This window comes from Pteropus alecto, unplaced genomic scaffold (assembly GCF_000325575.1).
Source record: "Pteropus alecto unplaced genomic scaffold, ASM32557v1 scaffold109, whole genome shotgun sequence".
In the NCBI taxonomy this organism is placed as follows: Eukaryota; Metazoa; Chordata; class Mammalia; order Chiroptera; family Pteropodidae; genus Pteropus; species Pteropus alecto.
Genome location: NW_006494608.1, coordinates 516,645 through 538,558, shown reverse-complemented (window position 1 = coordinate 538,558; position 21,914 = coordinate 516,645). Strand labels below are relative to the sequence as shown.

The 21,914-nt window shown below is 37.5% G+C and overlaps 1 protein-coding gene across 1 annotated transcript in view; it reads right to left on the bottom strand.

The window, feature by feature from the left end:
* Positions 1-10,272: 10,272 nt before the first annotated feature.
* Positions 10,273-21,914, bottom strand: part of EPDR1 (ependymin related 1) — a 32,885-nt gene continuing 21,243 nt past the window's right edge. The window contains exons 2-3 of the mRNA XM_006925333.1: positions 11,637-11,845; positions 10,273-10,469 (exon numbers count right to left, since the gene is read on the bottom strand). Coding sequence (XP_006925395.1) covers positions 10,273-10,469; positions 11,637-11,845 — 406 coding nt within the window. The remainder of the gene's footprint in view (positions 10,470-11,636; positions 11,846-21,914) is intronic.

The window sequence follows — 21,914 nt, the reverse complement described above, 5'->3', positions numbered from 1 at the left end:
TGACCCTTGATTGCTGTTAGCAGGTCAGTAGGAGAGATTTCCCCTCAGGCTGATTAGTGGTGAGGACTGGCATGACTACAGTGGAGGAACTAGTCTGCTGGGGCTGACTCTACAGGGAAGGACTCACTTTAGCGAGGCTCTGGTGCCTGCACAGTCTGCCTTTGGAGTGTGTCATTTGTGGAGGTTGTTGTTTGGTGCTCTAGTGTGGTCTAAAGCTGGCCACCAGGTGTGTTGGTTCTGGGGCCTCTTGGGCAGTGCTCTGTTGTGGGCCAAGGTCAGCTGCTGCCTATATCCTGCTTGGAGCCACTTGATGTGAGCTACAAAATGACCTTCAGATGGTTCCCACTTGTGCTGGGCTTGTGGATGCCTGGGAGAGGCTTAGTTGTGAACCAAGGTCAGCTGCCATTAGTGTTGGGCTTGTGGCTGCTTAGCAAGAGGTACAGGGCTTGCCAAGGCCAGTTGCTGCTATAATGGGTTTTGTGAACCTTTGAGAGATTTTAGGAAAGTCCATGGCAGAGCCAAGACAGGCTGTTTGTATTGAGAAGCCACTGGAAGTGGCTTGGATGAACCCACATGTTGGGTGGGAGAAGGCCTCAGGGAATCACCAGGATGGGGCTAACAGTGTTAAATAAGTTATGGAGATTCAGATACAGCACCTGCCTGTGTCTGCATGCTGGATGAAGGGAAGACTCAACAAATAATAGTTCGAAAATTTACCAATTATTCTCTCAAGTCACAAGTATTTGATCTGAATTTTAGTCTTCTCATTTATGATATGGAAATAATAATAATAGTATCTAGCTCAAAGGTTGTTGTGTGGATTAAATGATAAATCAGCATAAAACTCTGAATAAGACTCTGAAACAAAGTAAGCACTGGTTGATGTTCTCTAAGATTGAGGTTAATACTATTTTTATTTTCTCTAACCTTAGAGTGTTTTGTGCAAATGGAAAGAACCATAAGAGCCATATTTATTAAGAAAAAGTTGCTGTTATTTTAAAAATTAAGCTTATATTAGCCCTGAGAGTACCTCAGTGTAGCTAGGGCTAGGCACACATTTCTGCCTTGGGTATGAAACAATGAAGAACAGACAGAGGTATCTCAGTGGGCAAGCCAGCTAATGGGCCAGGGGGAGCCCATAGAAGACACTATCTTCAAGGACACTGCCACTATAACTAATCCTTGGCAGATTTCTAGTCATAAAAGTTTGATTTTGTTGGTCCATGGTGGATTGACAAACTCGGAGGAAAGACAGCAAAGGTAGGAAGTATCTAACATTTTGAGTGCCTATTATTTGCAAAGCCACCTGCTACATACTTTATAAATGCTAATTCATTTAAACCTATCAAAACCTTTTAAAATAGAAAGTGGAGAAAATTTAGGCTTATAGAGAGTCCTAATAACTTGTCCAAGTGATAAGTGACCTGATCAGCTTCTGAACTCAGGTTTGTATAATTTCAAACTCTCATCCTTTCTATTACACCACATAGCCTCTCTCTGAAACTGACATATACTAAGCAAATTAACTTTGATAAGAGACTGGTATATAAACCAAAAAGACAATACATTGTTTTACAATGGTGTCTTTAACCTTTCCAGTGAGTGGAATACTTAAATCTGCTATTTATGACATTCACCTGTGATAGATTACTTGCGAAGCAAAATTCCTAATCAGAAGGGAATCCACCTAGTCTGGAGGAGTAACTCTTCCTGGCCACAGGGTTTATTGAGTTCTCCTTGCCCCCTAGGCCTAGCCAAATCTTTCTCTTGGTTTTAGGTATTCTTCTTCATGCAGGCTGGCTACTATTGCTCTGAACAACCACGGTCTAGGGAAGGAAGAATTAGGCATTGAAGCAAATACTTTCTTCCCATGGCCTTTCTCCTTTCTTCTGGCACCAATGGGTCTGCTTTGTGGGCCCTTCTGCTGAACTAGAAGTGATAAGAACTACTTCTGGATTTATAGTAGAATAGACAGATCTACTAATTTAGCCTGTTTTGACCTGTGGCTACTTTAGCCTCTACTTCCTGCACTTGGTCCAGCCTAGTTCACTAGAGTTCTACAAAAATACCTGGGAGCAAAGCACCTGTTAAATAATGGTGATGGTTTGCTTGGCTCTTTTCTGAGCTTGCTTCTTTATGGATGCTTGACAGAGAGAGGGAAGTAAAATCTGGGTATTCCTGGGTCTTGGACAAAGTAACAACACATGAGATTAATTTTAATATTGTCCCCCATATTCTCTATCTGCCAGATTCCATAATCGTCTCACCTGAACATGGTTAAATAAACATTGCCAAATCTTCAGTCATAGATTCCCTGTCTAAATTCCATGGAAACCAACCTTTTTTTGCTAAAACACTTTTTTCTTAAGACAAAATTATAATAGTCTAGTGTTCTTTCATATCAACTCCATTCTGACAGCACGTTGATAAGATGGCATTCCAATGACAATCTTGATTTACTAGGTCTTCATGATTTCACCATTTTTTTTTTCAGCCCTGAACATGTAAACTTTTCCATGGCTTAAATATCTAAATAGCTCATTTATCTACTTATATATTGGTCTTATTCTTTCAATTACAGAGCTAAATCTTATTTCCAAGTTTGAGGGCAACTAAGTTTAGGCCATTTATGTCTGACTACATTAAGTAAATTTGTTACTAACACCCTCCTAGAGATACATGGATTCATTTAAATGGAAAATTTATTAAGAAATTTATTTTCAAATAGACTAGTTGTATTGAATAATTATATATGACAAGAATCTGAGGAAAAATTTATCTCCATTACAGGAGCATCCACTGCAAACACCATAATAAACTCTATCATGCTTGTATTATTTTTACCTGAATTATCTCAACCTGTGATAGATTACTTGCGAAGCAAAATTCCTAATCAGAAGGGAATCCACCTAGTCTGGAGGAGTAACTCTTCCTGGCCACAGGGTTTATTGAGTTCTCCTTGCCCCCTAGGCCTAGCCAAATCTTTCTCTTGGTTTTAGGTATTCTTCTTCATGCAGGCTGGCTACTATTGCTCTGAACAACCACGGTCTAGGGAAGGAAGAATTAGGCATTGAAGCAAATACTTTCTTCCCATGGCCTTTCTCCTTTCTTCTGGCACCAATGGGTCTGCTTTGTGGGCCCTTCTGCTGAACTAGAAGTGATAAGAACTACTTCTGGATTTATAGTAGAATAGACAGATCTACTAATTTAGCCTGTTTTGACCTGTGGCTACTTTAGCCTCTACTTCCTGCACTTGGTCCAGCCTAGTTCACTAGAGTTCTACAAAAATACCTGGGAGCAAAGCACCTGTTAAATAATGGTGATGGTTTGCTTGGCTCTTTTCTGAGCTTGCTTCTTTATGGATGCTTGACAGAGAGAGGGAAGTAAAATCTGGGTATTCCTGGGTCTTGGACAAAGTAACAACACATGAGATTAATTTTAATATTGTCCCCCATATTCTCTATCTGCCAGATTCCATAATCGTCTCACCTGAACATGGTTAAATAAACATTGCCAAATCTTCAGTCATAGATTCCCTGTCTAAATTCCATGGAAACCAACCTTTTTTTGCTAAAACACTTTTTTCTTAAGACAAAATTATAATAGTCTAGTGTTCTTTCATATCAACTCCATTCTGACAGCACGTTGATAAGATGGCATTCCAATGACAATCTTGATTTACTAGGTCTTCATGATTTCACCATTTTTTTTTTCAGCCCTGAACATGTAAACTTTTCCATGGCTTAAATATCTAAATAGCTCATTTATCTACTTATATATTGGTCTTATTCTTTCAATTACAGAGCTAAATCTTATTTCCAAGTTTGAGGGCAACTAAGTTTAGGCCATTTATGTCTGACTACATTAAGTAAATTTGTTACTAACACCCTCCTAGAGATACATGGATTCATTTAAATGGAAAATTTATTAAGAAATTTATTTTCAAATAGACTAGTTGTATTGAATAATTATATATGACAAGAATCTGAGGAAAAATTTATCTCCATTACAGGAGCATCCACTGCAAACACCATAATAAACTCTATCATGCTTGTATTATTTTTACCTGAATTATCTCAAAAAAAAAATGTTTTCCCTTTTTCCTAAACCTTTACCCAGGAAATACAAAGTTCTTATGACTGAACTGGAAAAGTAAGAGGTTTAGGAAGAATAAGATAAACTAGCAATTTTTTTCAAAATCACATGGTAACCCATTATTAACTAAAGACTACACACATAATGTATAATTTCCATACAAAGTTAAACTGAAAAAGGTCCTCCAAAGTTCGATTTCTACACATTTAAACATATCTGAATACTGAATTTTAGTTATTGAGTAGACAAAATTAAACTTGTTTCAAACTTATTAAACTGAAAAAGCAGGGACAGTTTTCTCCAAACCAGTAGGCTTTTTCATTCAGGCTATTTTCCATTCTCATTAAATGGCAACATGTACTATGAGGTGCATGGATCCACAGGCATGGGAATAATTTTGAATTTCTGGTGGAAGGAGCCAATGGTTCATAGTTTAGGGAAGAACATTCAGTTTGGAAATGTTCTATATTAGTGTAACAAAGTGGAAATATCTGAACTGAAAATCTCTAACATGCTACTACAGTTTGGAATGAACTGTTCTCGTGTCGGATCATCAATACACATCAATAACTTTTAATTGAGAATTTATGATGATAAATCAAATAGCATCTCCTTTCTTCTCCTTTCGATCTCCTTCCTTTCCCCTTCCATCTCCTCCTCTTATTCTTATTAATAGTCTCATTCTTATTCTCATTTTTCAGTTCATTTTGCTGTTTGGATCATAGAGAGTATGAGCTAGAATTTATAAGATTGCCATAATCATGATACTTGTTGATGTTGGATCAACAAGTTTGGATCATAGAGAGTATTAGCTAGAATTTATAGGATTGCTATAATCATGATTCTTGTTGATATTAGGTAGGACACATAAGGATCAAAGCAAAGTCCTTAATGCCAAGCTATCAGGAGTATTGGGATCCATTTAAAATCTTTTCAGTCCCATTGTTTGCATTTTAAGTAGTGTGAGTTATACAATAAGAACATGTGTGTAGTTACTGATTTGGGGGAAAAATGTAGGTTTAATCAAAAAACTTCACAAAAACATACACTTTTGTCGGGCTTGAGACATCACTTTACTTACTCTCATTATGCTAATGGGCACCATAGATCATTATAATTTCCTAACATCTTGCAAGAGATAGCAACCTATATATTCACTTTATTGTAGCTGAGACCTTAGAGAGGACAGAGCTACCATGGAAAGGTCACTTAACACATTAGAATCAAAAAGTTCTGCAACAGCAAAGGGTTCTGCTGAAATGAGACTAAATTGCAACTGCTAATTATACATGCCCATCAACTATGTGATTACACTATGTGTCAGAAATAACTTTTATCTCAGTCCTTTTCTCGCCCAAAGTTTTAAATTTAGTTTTTTTCACAGCTTTATTATTCCTGGAAGAGAATCCCATATTTTATAATGGAATTTAATGGGAAACTTAGTTTGGCTAAGATGTACTCATTCTATAAGATAAGACAGATGTACCAATATGCCACAGCAAAGGTACCATTTCTGCCACTAAAAGAGAAACAAAACCAAGAGACCCTAAATTTACACACACACACACACACACACACACACACACACACACTCACATGTCTAGCTCAAACCTATATTGTTAATCAAATGTTTTTGTGTATTTACTTAACCGGGAACTTTCTAATACTTTAGGTCGGTGCCATCCGTTTGGGAAATTAAGACTAGTGTTTTCCCAACCTTTTTCCAGGCTCAGAAAACTAATCAGCAAGGCTGAGAGGTTACTAAATAACGTACTTTAGGTTTGAAAAACCATTTCATAAGATAACTCTTTTATTTATTGTGCTTTTTGTTACTTTTCTTTATTAAAACTGTAGAGCTCAACTGAAAATTACAATGATAGCAGTTATGTTTTAGTAAGAATACCTATTTTGCCATCAAAAATAATCCTGATGAAGGAAAAAAACACTTAGCTATGGGATTTGAACAAATGTATGTTAAAATAATTATACAGTATACCATTGGGAGTGATATAGCTGCAACTGTAGTTATAACATGCACATATACTCAAATAACCTAAATAATATGCATATTGTATTTATTACAAATTATTCCTAAATTACAGGATAATGATATTCCAGTCCTTGATTATTGAGGCTATATTTTCTACCTTTACATGTAGAAAAAATATTGTAAATATGTGCTAACTTTTGCTCTAATGAAAACAATATGAATTTTTAAATTGGGATATAAAAGTAAGCATCACTCTCCCTGAATAAAAATATGGAACAAATTATAGGCCAAATATTTTTTCTACACATGAAGCTGAGCTAATAATTCTGCTTTAAAACAAATTAAAACTAGTCTAGTGGTTACCAGAGGGTGGGGGAGGGGGAAGAGGGGAGGTAGATGGGGTAAAAGGAGTCAAATATGTGGTGACAGAAAGAAATCTAACTATGGGCGATAAACGTACAATGCAATGTGTGTGTGTGTGTGTGTGTGTGTATATATATATATATATATATATGCCTTACTGTTGAATTGTACACTTGAAACTTACTGGATTTCATTAACCTATGTCACCATAATAAAGTACGTACGTACATACATACATACACACACTCATACAAACACACATACATATATAGAAACATACATACAAATAAAAATATATTTGTTGTTATCCTAGCATAGTTCTTAAAAGAAAATATTATTGATGCTAGAATATTGATATGTAAAGTTAAGTTTGTCTGTTAAAGAGGTGTTTATCTACAAGGACTTTAAATCTCATAAATTATTCACAAGACTTTGGCTGAGGAGGTTCATCTTCTCCTTCAACTAAAGTTGCTATCACTCAACAAGAATGGCAAGGACACCACTCCCGTATTTAAGGTGCTTTCTATAGATGGAAGAAGACAAGATCTACATACCTGGAAAAATTGAAAAACGCCCTCCTGTGGTATATGTGAATACATAGGCAAAGTATCCTAAAATAAGAGGGAACATGGAAAAGGGGGAATTTGTAAAGAAAATCCAACAAGATGTAAATGTTGTTTTCAAATGGCATAGACTTTAGCTTTGTAGGAAATTAAGTGTACTTCATGGGATGTTTCCTCAGATGCCTAAACTTTTTTGCCTTTTTAAGATATTTAAATAATTTTAAAATGTGTTCCAATTTTAGGAAATGCAGCATAGCTTCTTGTAAGAAAGTCAACCTGATAATAAAGCAACTGGAGACAGAAAGGCCAGGCCCCTTTGACTCTACATGGGTCAGTGGGAGAGAAGGAACGACGGCTCTGTTCCAGGGCTGGGTCTTCAGAGTTGAAGGCAGAGGGTAGAAAAACCCCAGCGCTTGCATGGATTTTGTCAATTTGCCTTAGGAGAGAGTAAGTTGTTCTGATGTAGCATAAAGGCTCAGAGACACATGAAGCAGGGTATTCACAAAGCGGCACCCAAACCCAATTTAGGACCGTTGTCAAGAATGCCATGGCTGCAGGTAAGTGATGCTGGATGCTCCTCTTCATCAACAGGGGCAAGTCCTGGCCTTTTTAGGAGCCCTCTTCTTTTTTTTCTCTGATGGCCACTAGAGAGTTTTATGTAAGATTGGTGACTAAGGAAACCCTCTTGCCCTGCAGAGGTGACCAGGCTCTCAGCAGTTGAAAAAGAGAGAGCAGTGCTGAGTGCCAAGGCGAGGAAAGGAGTCAGGGGCTTGATTGAAAGGGCCTTGGGCACCATGCTAAGAACTGCAGAAGCAGGGCAGCATCAGGTGTGTATTGAAGTCCCACCAGATATAGAATCCTACTGCAAGGGGGATTTTTTATTCATTTCTGTGCAATGGCTTAACTACTAAAACAAGCCAACTGGAAAAATGAAAAGGTACCCACTTTGTATGTCCCTGAATAAAATAAAAAGAGTTTCGTTCCTTTCTCCTTTGAGTGAGGGGATGGATGGGGATGGGCACAAAGATCCACAGCCAGGGGAGGCATGCAGTCAGGAGAACTTGAAGGCCATCCTGTGGGCCTCCTGTGGGCCTCCTGTGGGCTATCTTGTGGACCTCCTATGGGTCTCCTGTGGGCCATCCTGTGGGCAGAGATAGGAAGTAGGGCAAACACTGTCACAAAGACGTTATCTGGCTGGCCCACCTTGAAGGTCACTTGTCTATGCATTCCTTGGCTGGGCTTCACTTTGCTCTGTGACTCTAAAACTGGCATAAGCACTGGAGATAACAGGGGTTCAGCATTGGCTTATGACTGAATTGTCTGAATGAGCTGAGACTGGTTTCTAAAAGATAACCACGGCAAGGATAGAGGGTACAAATATCTTGCAAAAGCCAGTGATGTTCAGATCCTGGACCTGGATGGTGGCTGGGGGAGTGGACAAAGGGCAGCAGCTTTAAGAATTATTCTGATAGTTCTTAAAGGGACACTGATTGCTTGTGAGGACTGAAGGATAAAAAATGGGTCAAGAATGACTCTAAGACTTCTGATCCAGGCAATTGGACTTTAAGCAGAAGAGCATGATTTTGAGAAAGAATAATGAATTTGGTTTAGATCACATGAAGAGTTAGAGAAGAGTTTTATACCCCTATAATCAAGAGAATTCATATTTATTATAAAAGTAAATGTATCAAAGAACACTTAGAAATGCAATTAAATTTGTTTTTTGAAATAATGTAAACTGTGCATAATACAGATTGTTTTCTGTAGGTGTTGCATGTTTTTTCTGGCAATAGATGAGAGAGAGAGAGAGAGAGAGAGAGAGAGAGAGAGAATGATTAATAGATGATAGATGATAGATAATTACTAGATAGATAGATGATAGATGGATAGATAGATGATAGATAGATAGATAAGAGAGAGAGATACTTGATAGACAGAAAAAACACAATATTAGAATAATGTAGAGTAATAAATTTTATTACTGGGAGTCTTCCTAGATTAGCAAACCCAACCCCATTAATAGATGAGGAAACTAAGAATCAGAGAGGCTGGTATTCTCCACTCTACAAATCTTTAGGGCACTGACCATGTGCCAGGCTCTTACTCGGTGCTGGACATATAAAGTAAACAGAACACAGTACCCATATGCAAGGAGCTCATAGCCCAGCTAGTGTGTGATAGTGTCCAGTAAGCAGGAAATTACACAGCCGAAAGAAGTATTTTGAGAACAGCATGCTGAAGCTGCAAGGTGCACCCGATTCAAGCTTGAGAGCAGCATTCCAAAGGTCATATGTGAGCTGACCTGGGAAGAATGAGCAGAAGTCAGATAAACATAGTGGTTGTAAAATAGTGCCCCAGGAAGACCAAGGTGAGGAAAAGCATAGTGCATGTAGTTAATTAAAGGAGTTTGAATACAAGGGAATTCTAGTTCTGGATTTTAGAGACAATAGTCTTCTGATTCCTAGTTCAGTGCTATTTTTAGAACACTACTTGTCTCTGTAGGTCTCCTAACAAGTATGTGATGATTCAGCACAAATATCAATACTCTTACATAGAAAAAAGGAAGCACACATATAATGGCACATGCTTGCTTACCCAGAGAAAATGAAAACTTTCAAACTCTCTTGTTTAAAATGTCTCTTTAGTGGAATAATTACTTTGTATTATAGCCTTTCATTTCCTCCAAAAATGTTTACATCAATAGGTTCATGCTATAAAGCTCTTAAGTCTGGAAGGAATTTCAAGGGATCACTTTGTCAGTCAGTAATGAAGGAAGCATGGGGGCATGGTGCAGAGGGAGCAGTGTCACCACCCCGGTGTAGGCAATCAAAGGATCATAATCTGTAGAGAACTTAAAAATTAATAGTTAAACTGACCAAAATTGTTCTACTTTTCACTGTTACTATATGCAATCTGACAGTTTTCAGTAATATCAGTAATAAAACATTCCTCTCTGCCAAGGCAAACTGCTCCCACTGACCCTCAGTAAGTAAACCACTGCACTTCGTATATACCGGCACATGCAGGAAGCACAGCACCCATATAGGCTACACGAAGTCCCCATGTTCATCTCTTCAGTTCATATTACCACATAGCTTGAGGAGTAAAGATCATGTGTATGAAAAACCCCCATCAATGTTTATCTTCCTAAAATTATGATATATCTCCAAAGAAGATTCTTATCTCTCAAATCTCAAATCCTTTTTGAGTGAAGGCCCCCGGCATCTGACGTTCTATGCTGTCACTTCTGCATTCACAGGCTTACCAGGCGCAGTCCTTGCTCATCCTCTCCAACTGGGCTGTCTGGCACGTGCTTGGGGGAATAAACACCGAGGGGTCTTTAATGCCCAGTTGTATGTCGAAAAACCGTGTGGACAATAACACACTATAATTTTTGGTGAAGGTTTCCTGGACAGGATAGCAATCTTTGATTGTATAAATGCCAATCCAGGTTTCATCTATAAGAGTAAAGGAAGTTGACTTTTTAATATAGAAAAAAGGCAAAATGCCTTTTTTTTTTATTGTGGTAAAATATACATAGTTTACCATTTTAACTATTTTTAAGTACAGTTCAGTGGCATTAAGTACATTGACATCATTGTTGTGTAACCATCACTACCACCCTCTCCAGAACTTGTTCATATTCCCCAATTGAAACTCTATGCCCATTAAACACTAACTCCCCATTCCCCTCCCCCAGTCCCTGGCAACCACCACCTTACTTTCTGTCTCTATGAACTTGATTACTCTAGGTACCTCATATCAGTAGAATTAAACAGTATTTGTCCTTTAGTGACTGGTTTATTTCACTCAGCATAATGTCCTCAAAGTTCATCCATGCTGTAGTATGTGTCAGAATTTCCTTCCTTTATAAGGCTAAATAATATTCCACTGTATGAATATACCACATTTTGTTTATCCATTCATCTGCTGATGGGCACTTGGGTTGTTTCTACCTTCTGATGATTTTGAATAATTCTGCTATAAACATGGATGTTCAACTCTCTGATCCCTTGCTTTCAATTCTTTTAGGTATATACCGAGAAGTGCAATTGCTGAGTCATATGGTAATTCCATACTTAATTTTTTTCGGGTGAGCTGCCATACTGTTTCCTACAGTATATAAACCTGTTTTTGACAGTCTTGGGGTAGGTGTGTTGGCAGTAGAACAGAGAAGAGCCTCACATCTATGTATAAAAGCAAACACTCAAAATAATGGAAGTAAATCTGGTGACTGAAACTTTAGAAAGTAATGTGGGGGAAGGAAAAGGAAGCCCCCAATTCTAATGTGTGCCTTAGACGAATACCTTCCCTGTCACTGGTCTCTGAGGGGGATGAGAGATCATTAAGTGACAGAATCAAGGCTAGGTTTATAAGAGCTAATGTGGCAGAAAGGTACCAGTAGTTCTAGAAGGCTGAGGTGTATCAAATATGATGCTTAGATCCTAGTGCTACACAACTAGCTGAGTACACATGGGGATGTCAGCAGGGCAGGGGGTGGGGCTTTAAACAATTCAATTAAGCTTATAAATTTCCCTAACAGCTATTTTCCTTAATGGACTTAAATATTTTTTCCCATCATGCTTCCTGAGATGCAGCCCTCCCATACTTTTTTGAACCCTTACATGATCTTGCTGACTTTCTGTCAGACCACTCCTGGACAGTAATCTGCTCCTGTGGCCCGCCTATGGAGTACTGGTCCTCAAAGGTAGAGTTCTGGGGAATGTCAAGAGGGTCCCAGGGGTCCGTCAGGATGATCTTGGAGCACTGTTTGGTGGCTTGTTCAATCTGAAACATCACTCCATCTTTATAGAGCAAAATATATTCAAACAATCTGAAAGACAGATTAAAAGAGAATAGTTCAGGACTTTAAGTTACTATTATCATGGCTTTACCAGTACAAAAGCCAAAAGCCTTTGATATAAATTACTCTTAAAAATACAAAACAAATAGTTTTGCTTGTAGGCAATCTTTTCCTTATTTACTTATTTATAAACACTAGATATACAAACAACCCAAATAAGAACTAATCAAAGCTCAGAGCTCAAAACTGAATATTCACTGGACAATTACTTATCTAGTACCATATGCCAGACTCTGTCCTTAGGATACAAACATGAGAAAGACCTGGTCCTGGGTTAACAGGTGGCTTGTAATCTATCTTTTAGATAGAGGGACGCAGGAGGATTTGACTCTTGGCTTGGATGAGTTCTCTTTGCTGCACTAAGTCAAGGAATTACAGGGATGTGTATACTGAATGTAGGACAAGAACTCATTGAGGATGGATCAGACACCTGTGCCTCATTGTCTTAACTTTCAATCATGAGGGCTTTGATGAGGAGGTACAGCTGTGCTGAGAATGGGAACCCCTCACATACTGGAAGGAGGCTGAGACAAGCCAGGGCAAAAGTTGAAGGGATCCCAGAGTGACTGGCTTCCCATGCAGTTTGTCTACATGCTCTCTGCCTCATTTCTTGTGCCCTTGTGCACACCCTATTCCTAGGCTGTGCTGAGAGTCAGCAGACCTCTCCATGATCACCTTGCATACTGTGTTGTCAATAGTCCTCTGTCATTCTTGAAGCTAAGAAATTTTGGTGTTGAGTGAAGACACTGAATTTCTATGTGTTTGATTGTCCACCCAAAACTTAGGCCATGCTGCTGGTTGAGCAAAGTAAGGTTGCAGCCTTGACCTCAAAAAGTGAAATATGCAACACCTAAGGGTGGAAGAGCTTAGAGAAGTGGCTTTTAATGAGCAACTAAAGATAGCCAACGCAAACTATCGGTGGTATATAAATCTCTACTCCACAGCACCCATGAGGGATGCCTGTTGTCCATCCCAAGTCTGAGCTTAGAAATTACATCCTTTGGGAAAAAGTATCATAAATGATCACTGTCTATATAGTCAAAACAGTATTACTGTTGGCATTATGCTTCCATTTTCTATGAGCTGGTACAAAAGTATATACATGGCCACATTTTATACATTTAGATATATCTAGCCTGATATTCCAGAAAATATATGAAATGGCTTATAAGGCTAAACCCAAACACAGACATTTAGAAGTAAGAATGTATGTAGACAGAAATGTAAGTGTTCCTTTTATTTCATATTGCTCAAAAATGGAGCCAGCCTCTTAAATATACATGTAAGATTCACATCAAACCCTTTGGAGGAATTTAGGGTCAGATTGTCACTGTTTTCTCATCAAGTCCCTGGCACATCAGAGTCTAAACATTCATGGAAGGAATATAAAAGCAGCAGCAGTTTCAGAGCGTAGTCCATTCATAAATATGGGAATTTTTGTGCGTACACAAATCCAGTCCCACAGACCCACCCACCTCCCTCAAAACACTTGTACTGTTTGCCTGCGAGGGTGGTCAGTATTCTCCTCACCATCAGCATCATCCTCTTGCACTTTCCCAAGTTTAAGGTGTTTAGCCTAGCGGGTCATTCCTAGTTTTTGCTGAAACTCCAGTTGTGTGCTTCCCAAATTGCCATGATTGTCTTCTGGAAGATATACAGGCATGTTCCTTCTTGAGAACAGCCCTCAGCCCCTGAATCCACAAGAGGACAGAGGTGAGGTCTTGGCAGCCACATGTGCACACATGGCTTGGTCATACTCAGCAGAGTTGGCCAGGCCAGAGATGGATGCCTGACACAGGGCAGGACAAATAGCTTCTTTCCCTGAGATATGTGGAATTGTGAAAAAAGTTCTGCCAGTCAATCTCTTTGTGTTTCTGGATATGTCATAAATAAACACAGAAGCTGTGGGAGGCTAGTTTCCAACATGTGAATTGAGTAAGAGCAAAGAATATAGCAGAGAGAAGCAGGAGCAGCCTGGGATTCAAACAGCTGTTCAGTTCCTGGATACATTTCTTTTCTGAGGCCCAGTGCCTGAAGATCCCCCTGCAAAGTTGTTAAGTTTCCTTTGTTCTAATAAACTTCCCTTTTTCTGCTTAGAACTTTTTGCGTGACTCATAACCAGGGCTTGTTTCTAATATAGTTGAAGACCCCACTGTTCCATCTAGAGCTAGGTAATAGCTGCCAGCACAGCTGTTCTGGGAGAGGCACAGCATAGCCTACTTCAGAACCAAGTGCCAACAACACTTGGTCAGTCGCCTGCCAGGGATGGGCAGGGACAGCAGGAGAGGAACTCTGCCAATTTCATTGTTTTCCTGAGGCTAGCTCTGCCTATACGACTAAGTACAATTTAATTTTAAAATGAGAATTCCAGGCTTGCAACAATCATTAAAAAATGTTAACATTTGTTCATTCTGGGTGGTCTGAACACATGTGTTTGTTCTGGTGTTTTCTGTTCTTTTCTGTTTCAAAATATATTTTTAATTGAGGGCATAGTCTGATATTGCACTATGCTGACAACGCTTTAAGCAAAACAGAAAATATTAATTTAATGAAAAACAAAATAGAACTGTAATAATTCATTTTTCAAAATACCATGTGGATTAAATGTAAATACTGCTTTGTTTGAACTTTTGGAAAAGATTTTCATGATGCTCTAGCAGCTTGTATGTTTACATGAACATATGCATAGTTAAGATGTAAGGTTCTTTATTGAAAATAGGATATAAGGCATGGAGCCCGACAGAGCCAGAAGGTTAAAACTCAGAGGGCAGCCAGGGTTCAAATGAGTCATTGGCTTGAGATGCTGTGTGGGTAATAACTGTAGACCCAAAGGACTGACCAAATTCAACAGAAACTGGATCCTGGGAGGTGAGATCAAAGCCTGGCATTGAAGTGAAGGAAGTTGTCACAAACTGTGCCCGTGGGATGCGGTCAAGCAAGATAAGGTGCTAGAATAAATGTCTAGGACAAGTCAGGCAGGCCAGCCCTCGGTCAACGACAGAGTGCAAATTCCTTGCTGACCAGACACCAAGCAAAGCACATTCCAGGGGAGATCTCACACCAGGCCTCAGCTGTGAGTAAGGTCAGGCTCTCCAGGTCTGGCCAAGGATCCGTGGCAACCTCAGTGCACAGAAGATGCCCAGAGCTCCACTTTTCCTCTCACCTCTGGGACAATGAATTTTTATTGCTTTTGACAAAATTCTCAGGCTGCGTTGACAATTTCTATTATTTCCTAAAAATCTATTTTCTTAAAAGTTAGGCTCTACCATTTCCATGTTTTCCAAAAGAATGAAAACCTGTGGAAGTTCTATTTATTTTGAAAGTAGGTTTCTGGTTTTTGTAAAACTGATTCATGTCTGATATAGAAAATTCATACAATACAGAAATGGAAAAAAGGAATAAAAATTATTCAGAAATTCTTAACTGATAGAAATAACTGTGCATGTGTGTCTAAAGGTATGTTGATTTTTTAATTTAAATTTTTAGTTTTAATTGTGGTAAAATACATATAGCACAAAATTGACCATCTTAACCATTTTTAAGTGTACAGTTCAGTAGTGCTAAGTACATTCACATTGTTGTGAGACTGACCAATCTCCAGAACTCTTTATTTTGCAAAATTGAAATTCTATATCCATTAAACAACTCCCCATTCCCCCATCCCCCAGCTCCGGGCAACTACCATTCTACTTTCTATCTCTATGTATTTGATCACCCTAAATATCTCATATAAGTAGAATCATACAGTAGTTGTCCTTTTGTGATTGGCATATTGCACTTAGCATGATATCCTCAAGATTCATCCATGTTGTAGCACATCAGAATTTTCCTTCCTTTTTAAAGGTTAGGAATTTTCCTTTTTATGCATATATCACATTTTGTTTATCCATTCATCCATGGATTGACACTGGGTTATTTCTAACTTTTGGCTATTATGAATAATGCTTCTATGATTATGGGTGTGCAAATATCATATTGACTTATCAATCTGTGTATTATACACATTTTATGAAATTGAACATTATTTCTTTTCAAACCTGCATTTTAAAAATTTATTTACTTTTGAGTATACAGTACATTGGTTAGACATCTATATAGTTCATAAAATGATCTCTCCAGTTGCTTCCTCCCTCCCCTGACCCTCCACCTAGCCAACGTATTAATGCTAACTGCATTCTCTATGCCATGCTCCCCTTTCCCATGACCATCCATCAGCTACTAATTTGTACTTCTTTAACCCTCCTCCCCATTCTCTCAACTCCCCAACTCCCCTCCTCTCTGTCTATCACCAAATTGTCCACTATATTTGTGAGTCTGTTTTTGATTAGTTTGTTCTCTTTATTCCTTAGATTCCACATATAAGTGAAATCGCATAGTGTTTATCTTTCTCTGACTTTCCTTCTAGGTCCATCAAAGCAATATCTTTTTCCATCCCTTTCCTTTTAGTCTCTGTGTGTCTTTTAATCTGAAGTGAATCTCTTGTAGGCAGCATGTAGGGGTCTTATTTTCTTATCCATTCATCCACTCTATCTTTTAGTTGGAGCACTTAATTCTTTTCCATTTGAGTTACTTATTGATAGGAATGTTATTGTTACCATTCTTTATTCCTGTTTTTGATACATGCTTTTTCTTCTTCAAGAAGTCCCTCCAACGTTTCCTGTAATACTTGGTGGTGATAAATTCCTTTAGCCTATTTTTGCCCGAGAAGCTCTTTACCTGTGATTCAACTAAATGATAGCTTTACTGGATAAAATATTCTTAGTTGTAGATCCTGGTTCTTCATCCTGTTGAATATTTTTTGCCAAGCCCTTCTCTCCTGCATAGTTTTTTTGAGAAATCAGCTGCCAGTCTTATGGGTGTTCTCTTGTAGGTAATTATCTGCTTTTCTCATGCTGCTTTTAAGATTCTTTTCTTTATATTTAAACTTTGGCATTTTAATTACGATGTGTCTTGGTGTGGGCCTCTTTGGATCCCTGGTTTTTGGGGTTCTCTGAGCTTCCTGGGGTTGTATGTCTATTTCCTTCACCAGGTTAGGGAAGTTTTCCATCATTATTTCTTCAAATTTATGTTCAACATCTTGTTTACCTTCAGGTATGCCAATCAGATAGATATTTTGACCTTTAATAGTTTCCCATATTCTCCTTAGATTATTTTTATAGTTTTGGCATCTTTTTTCTTGCCTTTCCGATTGACTATCCTTGGCTTTCCCATTTTCTAGATACGTCATTTGATCCTCTTCTTTATTCACTTTGTTTATTCCATTTAATATACTTCTCATTTCAGATAATGTGTTCTTCATTTCAGACTGGTTCCCTTTTGTAATTTCCATTTCTATTTTTTATTGTTTTGATCTATTTGTTAAAATTCTCACTGAATTTATCTACACTTCCCAAAAGTTCATTAAGCATCTTTATAACCAGTGTTTTGAACTCTACATCTGTTAGATTACTTGACTCCATTATATCTGGATCTCTGTTCTGTTCTATCACATGGTTTCTGCTTCTTTGTCTTCCCATTTGGCTGCCTTTCTGTGTATGTTTCTAAGCAAAGCTCCTAAGTCTTCCGGTCTTATTAGTGTAGATTTGTGAAGTAGGTGTACAGTGGCACAGTCCTGAGAGGGATTCAGCCGTAGACCAAATTTAGCCCAAGCCCCTACCCCTCCGGGACTACCTGTTGAGATTCAGCAAGCAATCCAAAGATGCTGTGCTTATAGCTACCTCAAAAGGCCACACCAGAAACCAAGGCCAGCTGCCTCCACTGTGAATCTAGGTTCAGCAAGGAGCACCTGATTCACTGAGGATATACCTGGATGTGGCTTGGGTGGGGCCGCAAGTTGGGGGAGATGGAGTTTCAGGGAATCCTCTGGGCAAAGAGACCTTTGTTATCCAGTTTGATGACATCTCTGCTATGGAGGCACTGTGTCTGTGCACAGGTAGTGGGGAGGGCTCAACAGGGAACAATGGATACCGCTGGCACTTCTGTACAGTGAGTCTTGCTTCGGTGCTCCAACAATGTCTCTTTTTAAGTCCCTGGTGCCCCTTTAGCATAGCCGAATTGGCACTGGTGCTCAGAGTGAGCAGGTCCATCACTGTGAAAAACACGGCCCCTGTAAGAGGAGTCTGCTGCCGCCGCTGCCACTGCCGCAACCTCTGTCCCACTCAGCCACTCCAGACCGGACAGCTCGTGTCCTACCTCATCCTACATTCTGCCATTGCAGGGTAATTTCTTGGATTTCTCCCTAGTTGTATGGCTTGTTCATCTAGATCCCAGGTGATTTTCTCCTTGTTTGCTCCTTGTTTCTGTCACAACTTTGATTTGATTGCCAGAGGGATGAACAGAGCCTCTATCAACTATGCCATTTTTTTCCTCCCTAACCTGCATTTTTTAATTTAAAATTTTCTTCTTGTTATCTTTCCTAGTCAAATACAGCTCAATGAAATCATTTTTTTCCTAATTTATTATAAAATATTTTAAATATGCAAGAGTTGAAAGATCAGTACATGATTACCTTTATATCTATCACTTAGATTCACACATGGTTACATTTTGTTGTATTTGTTATGTCTATTTTCTAATTATTTCTTAGAAACAAGGACTTCCTGCCTCATGTCCACAATACCATTATCACACTTAAGAAATAAATTCATTCTCTAATATCAGCTAATATCTGGTTTATGTTAAATTGTACCTGAAATATATTTTAAAGCTAATTTCTTAAATAAAAATCCAATCGACGTTCAAGCATTATATTTGGTTGTTATGTCTCTTCTCTTTTAAAAATCTGGAACACTACTACTATATTTTTAACATGGTATTGACTTTTTGAAGATTCTATGTTTGCAGGTATTCTACATTCTAGATTTCTTTGATAGTTTCCTCATGATGTCATTTAACTTGTTCCTCTTTTGATTAGACATGTGTTAAGGAAATTTTGGAAAGAGCGTGTTGTTGGTAAGGCTGTGTACTTCATGTTGCATCACATAAGAAGACACGTGATGTCCCATCCTACTATTGATGCTACTAACTTTAATGACCTAGTTATGTGGTTAGTCCAGATGTGTCTGTCATAAAAGTGATACCTTTTGCAATTACCAATTTGTGAGTGATACTTCATGATGCTGGGGATATTCTGTTACCTTATAACTGTCAATTAGTGGTTTTAGATAAAAGTATTTTCTGAATAATGGCATAGCAAATGACATCTATTTATCTATCTATCTATCATCTATCTATCTATCTATCTATCTATCTATCTATCTATCTATCATCTATCATCTATCTATCTAAGTACCACTCTGCCTCTTGGGTTTTTATTTATTCAACATAAGACAAAATAATTATTCCTTGTGATGCTTGAATTGTCCTTAGTTCGGTCAATGGGAGCTCCTTCCAACTGGTATTTGTGGCTTTTGGCATAATCCCATTAGTCTTTGAGTGCTTCCTGGCTTTCTATGACACAAGGTGTCCCTGGCTTACCTTGGACTTCCCTGGTGCCAAATCAGATATCAGTCATTTATCTAAAGAACCCTGGAACTTAGTTGGAAACAACTTATAAACTGATATCAGGGGCGGTAGATGTACTTGTTGTCACTGGGATGTCATTGCTTTGAGGACCTTGTAGTGGTCAGAGTTTTCTACATTAAAAAAAAAAGAATGAATTCATATTGATATTTCCAATTTAAATTTAACATTATAGGTTGTTCCCTGTTGTTTTTATATTCGTATCTTTTCTCTTAAAATAAAAATCATGCTTCCTAAAATCATTAGCAAATTTATTGCTTTATGCTATAATAGTTACAAAGTAATAATTTCAAAACAATATCAGAACTGCTGAGTGAAATTTAAGATTTCATTGCAGCACTTTTTGTCCTCAGAATATAAGTCACTAGGATTTAGAGCCAGTACTACGTTAAAAATGCACTTGGGATAATCTATTCTCTGTGTGGTCATGTTTCCAGATTGATATATCGTTAGGTTCAATTATTTCAGTTTGTTCTCAATTCAGGGACTTTACACTTTTCCTCTTTGATTTATTATATTATTTAAATATGTAAAAATTTTCATGTTTCAAAATTCAGAACGATATATAAAGGGAAATCTCACTCCTATTTCAATCCCTTCCCCCCAATCCTTAATCCTCTCTGTGGAAAACACTGTTCACTGGCTTCCATGTTATTTTCCTTCTTGTCTTTTGACAAAAAAATAAAGAAATGCATGTGAGCATTCTCATTTCCCTCTCTTCTTTACAGAAAAATGTAGCACACTATATACACTTTTCTGCACCTTGTTTTTTTTCTCATTAGATGTTGTTGTTTATTCTTCTTTATGGCAGTATAAAAATTTATTGTGTATAAGTACCATTGTTTAGTCAGTCTCCTATTGATGAATACTGAGTTGTTTCCCTTCCTATGAGATTGCCCCAAAAGCCACAATGAATAATCTTCCTCTATTTTGTAGGTGTATATTTAGGGTAAACTACTAGATGTGATATTATTAGGTCAAAAGGTATTTTGTTAAATGTTATCAGATTTCATTCTATAGGGTTGCACATTTTGCACTCCTCTCAGCATTGTATGAGAGTGCCTGTCTTCTTTGTAGTCTTGCCAACAGAACATGTTGTCAGGCTTGAATTTATGCCAATTTGATAAGTAAGAAATGTTATCTGTCAGGTGTTTTCTTAAGAACTTTTTTTTGAGGTAAGTATAACATATATACAATAGACTGCATATATCTACAGTGTAGAGCTTGAGCAATTTTACAAAATGAACTGGAAGGCATCCTAGAAGTCTTTTGCAGTAGTCTGGTTCAAATTCGCCTTCACCCAATACAGTCCATTGAGCATCTTTTCACATATTTAAGGGCCACTTGACTTTTTTTCTGTGAAATGACTCCTCATTTCTCTGCACCTGATGTTTTTTCCCTCAATTTTCTATAGCTCATTAATTAACCTTTTGTGTCTAAGTTGTAGATATTTTTCTCTGCCATTTGTTTGTTGACTTTAAATTTTTTCTACGAAGCAAAAGATTTTGCATTTTTTTTTTTTGTCAAATTCCCTTTATTACTTTTGGATTTTCTGATATTTAGAAAAACTTTCCCTATTTCCAGGTTATAAAATAATTCACTATTATCTCTGTATAGTTTTATTTTGTTAAAATTTAGATCTTCAATCTATTTGGAGTTTATTCTTGTGTATGGTGTGATATCAGAATGCAGTTTTATCTTTTCCCAATTATTCTAAGACCATTGATTAAAAAGTTGATCTTTTTTCAAGTGATTTAAGATGTCGCCTTATCCTATACCAATTCCAGTTGCATGTGGGTTTATTTCAGGACTGCTTTGTTCTATTGCATTGTCTATATATCCATGCGCCTGTCTCGCTGCTTTAATTACAGAGACTTAATAGCGTGTTTCATAATCTGGTAGAATGTACTAGTCCTCCCACTGTTTCCTTCTTTTCCAAGGTTTTCCTAAATATTTAGTTTTTTTTCATTTTTCCATATAAAATTTAGAACCAAGTTATTTAGCTCCTAAAAACCCCCAAACACTTTGCATCTGGGGGAAGGATTGAGTTAAATTTATATATTAATGTAGAAAGAATGGATATCTTTATACTTTTGAGTCATCCTATTACCATAAAAAAATCTCTTTCCATTTTTTCAAATCTTATTTTGTGTCTTTTTGTATATTTCAGGAGTGTTTGAATTTTTTCCTATACAGATTTTGCACATTTCCTTTAAATTTATTCCTAAGTAGTTTATCTTTTGTTGTCGCTGTTGTTGTTTTAAACAAAATCTTCTCTTCCATTGTATTTTCTAGCAGACTTTTCATGCTAATTTTATATACAGCTACCTTACTAAATTATCTTGTTTGCATTAGTTTTCTTTTTTAGATCTTTTGTGTTTTCCAAGTATACTGAATCCATATCATTGGCAGAGATGGATTTTATCTCTTCTAATTCTTGTACATCTAATTATTTTACCTCTCTGATTATGTTGGCCAATAAATCCAACACAATATCAAATAAAATAAAGATAATGGA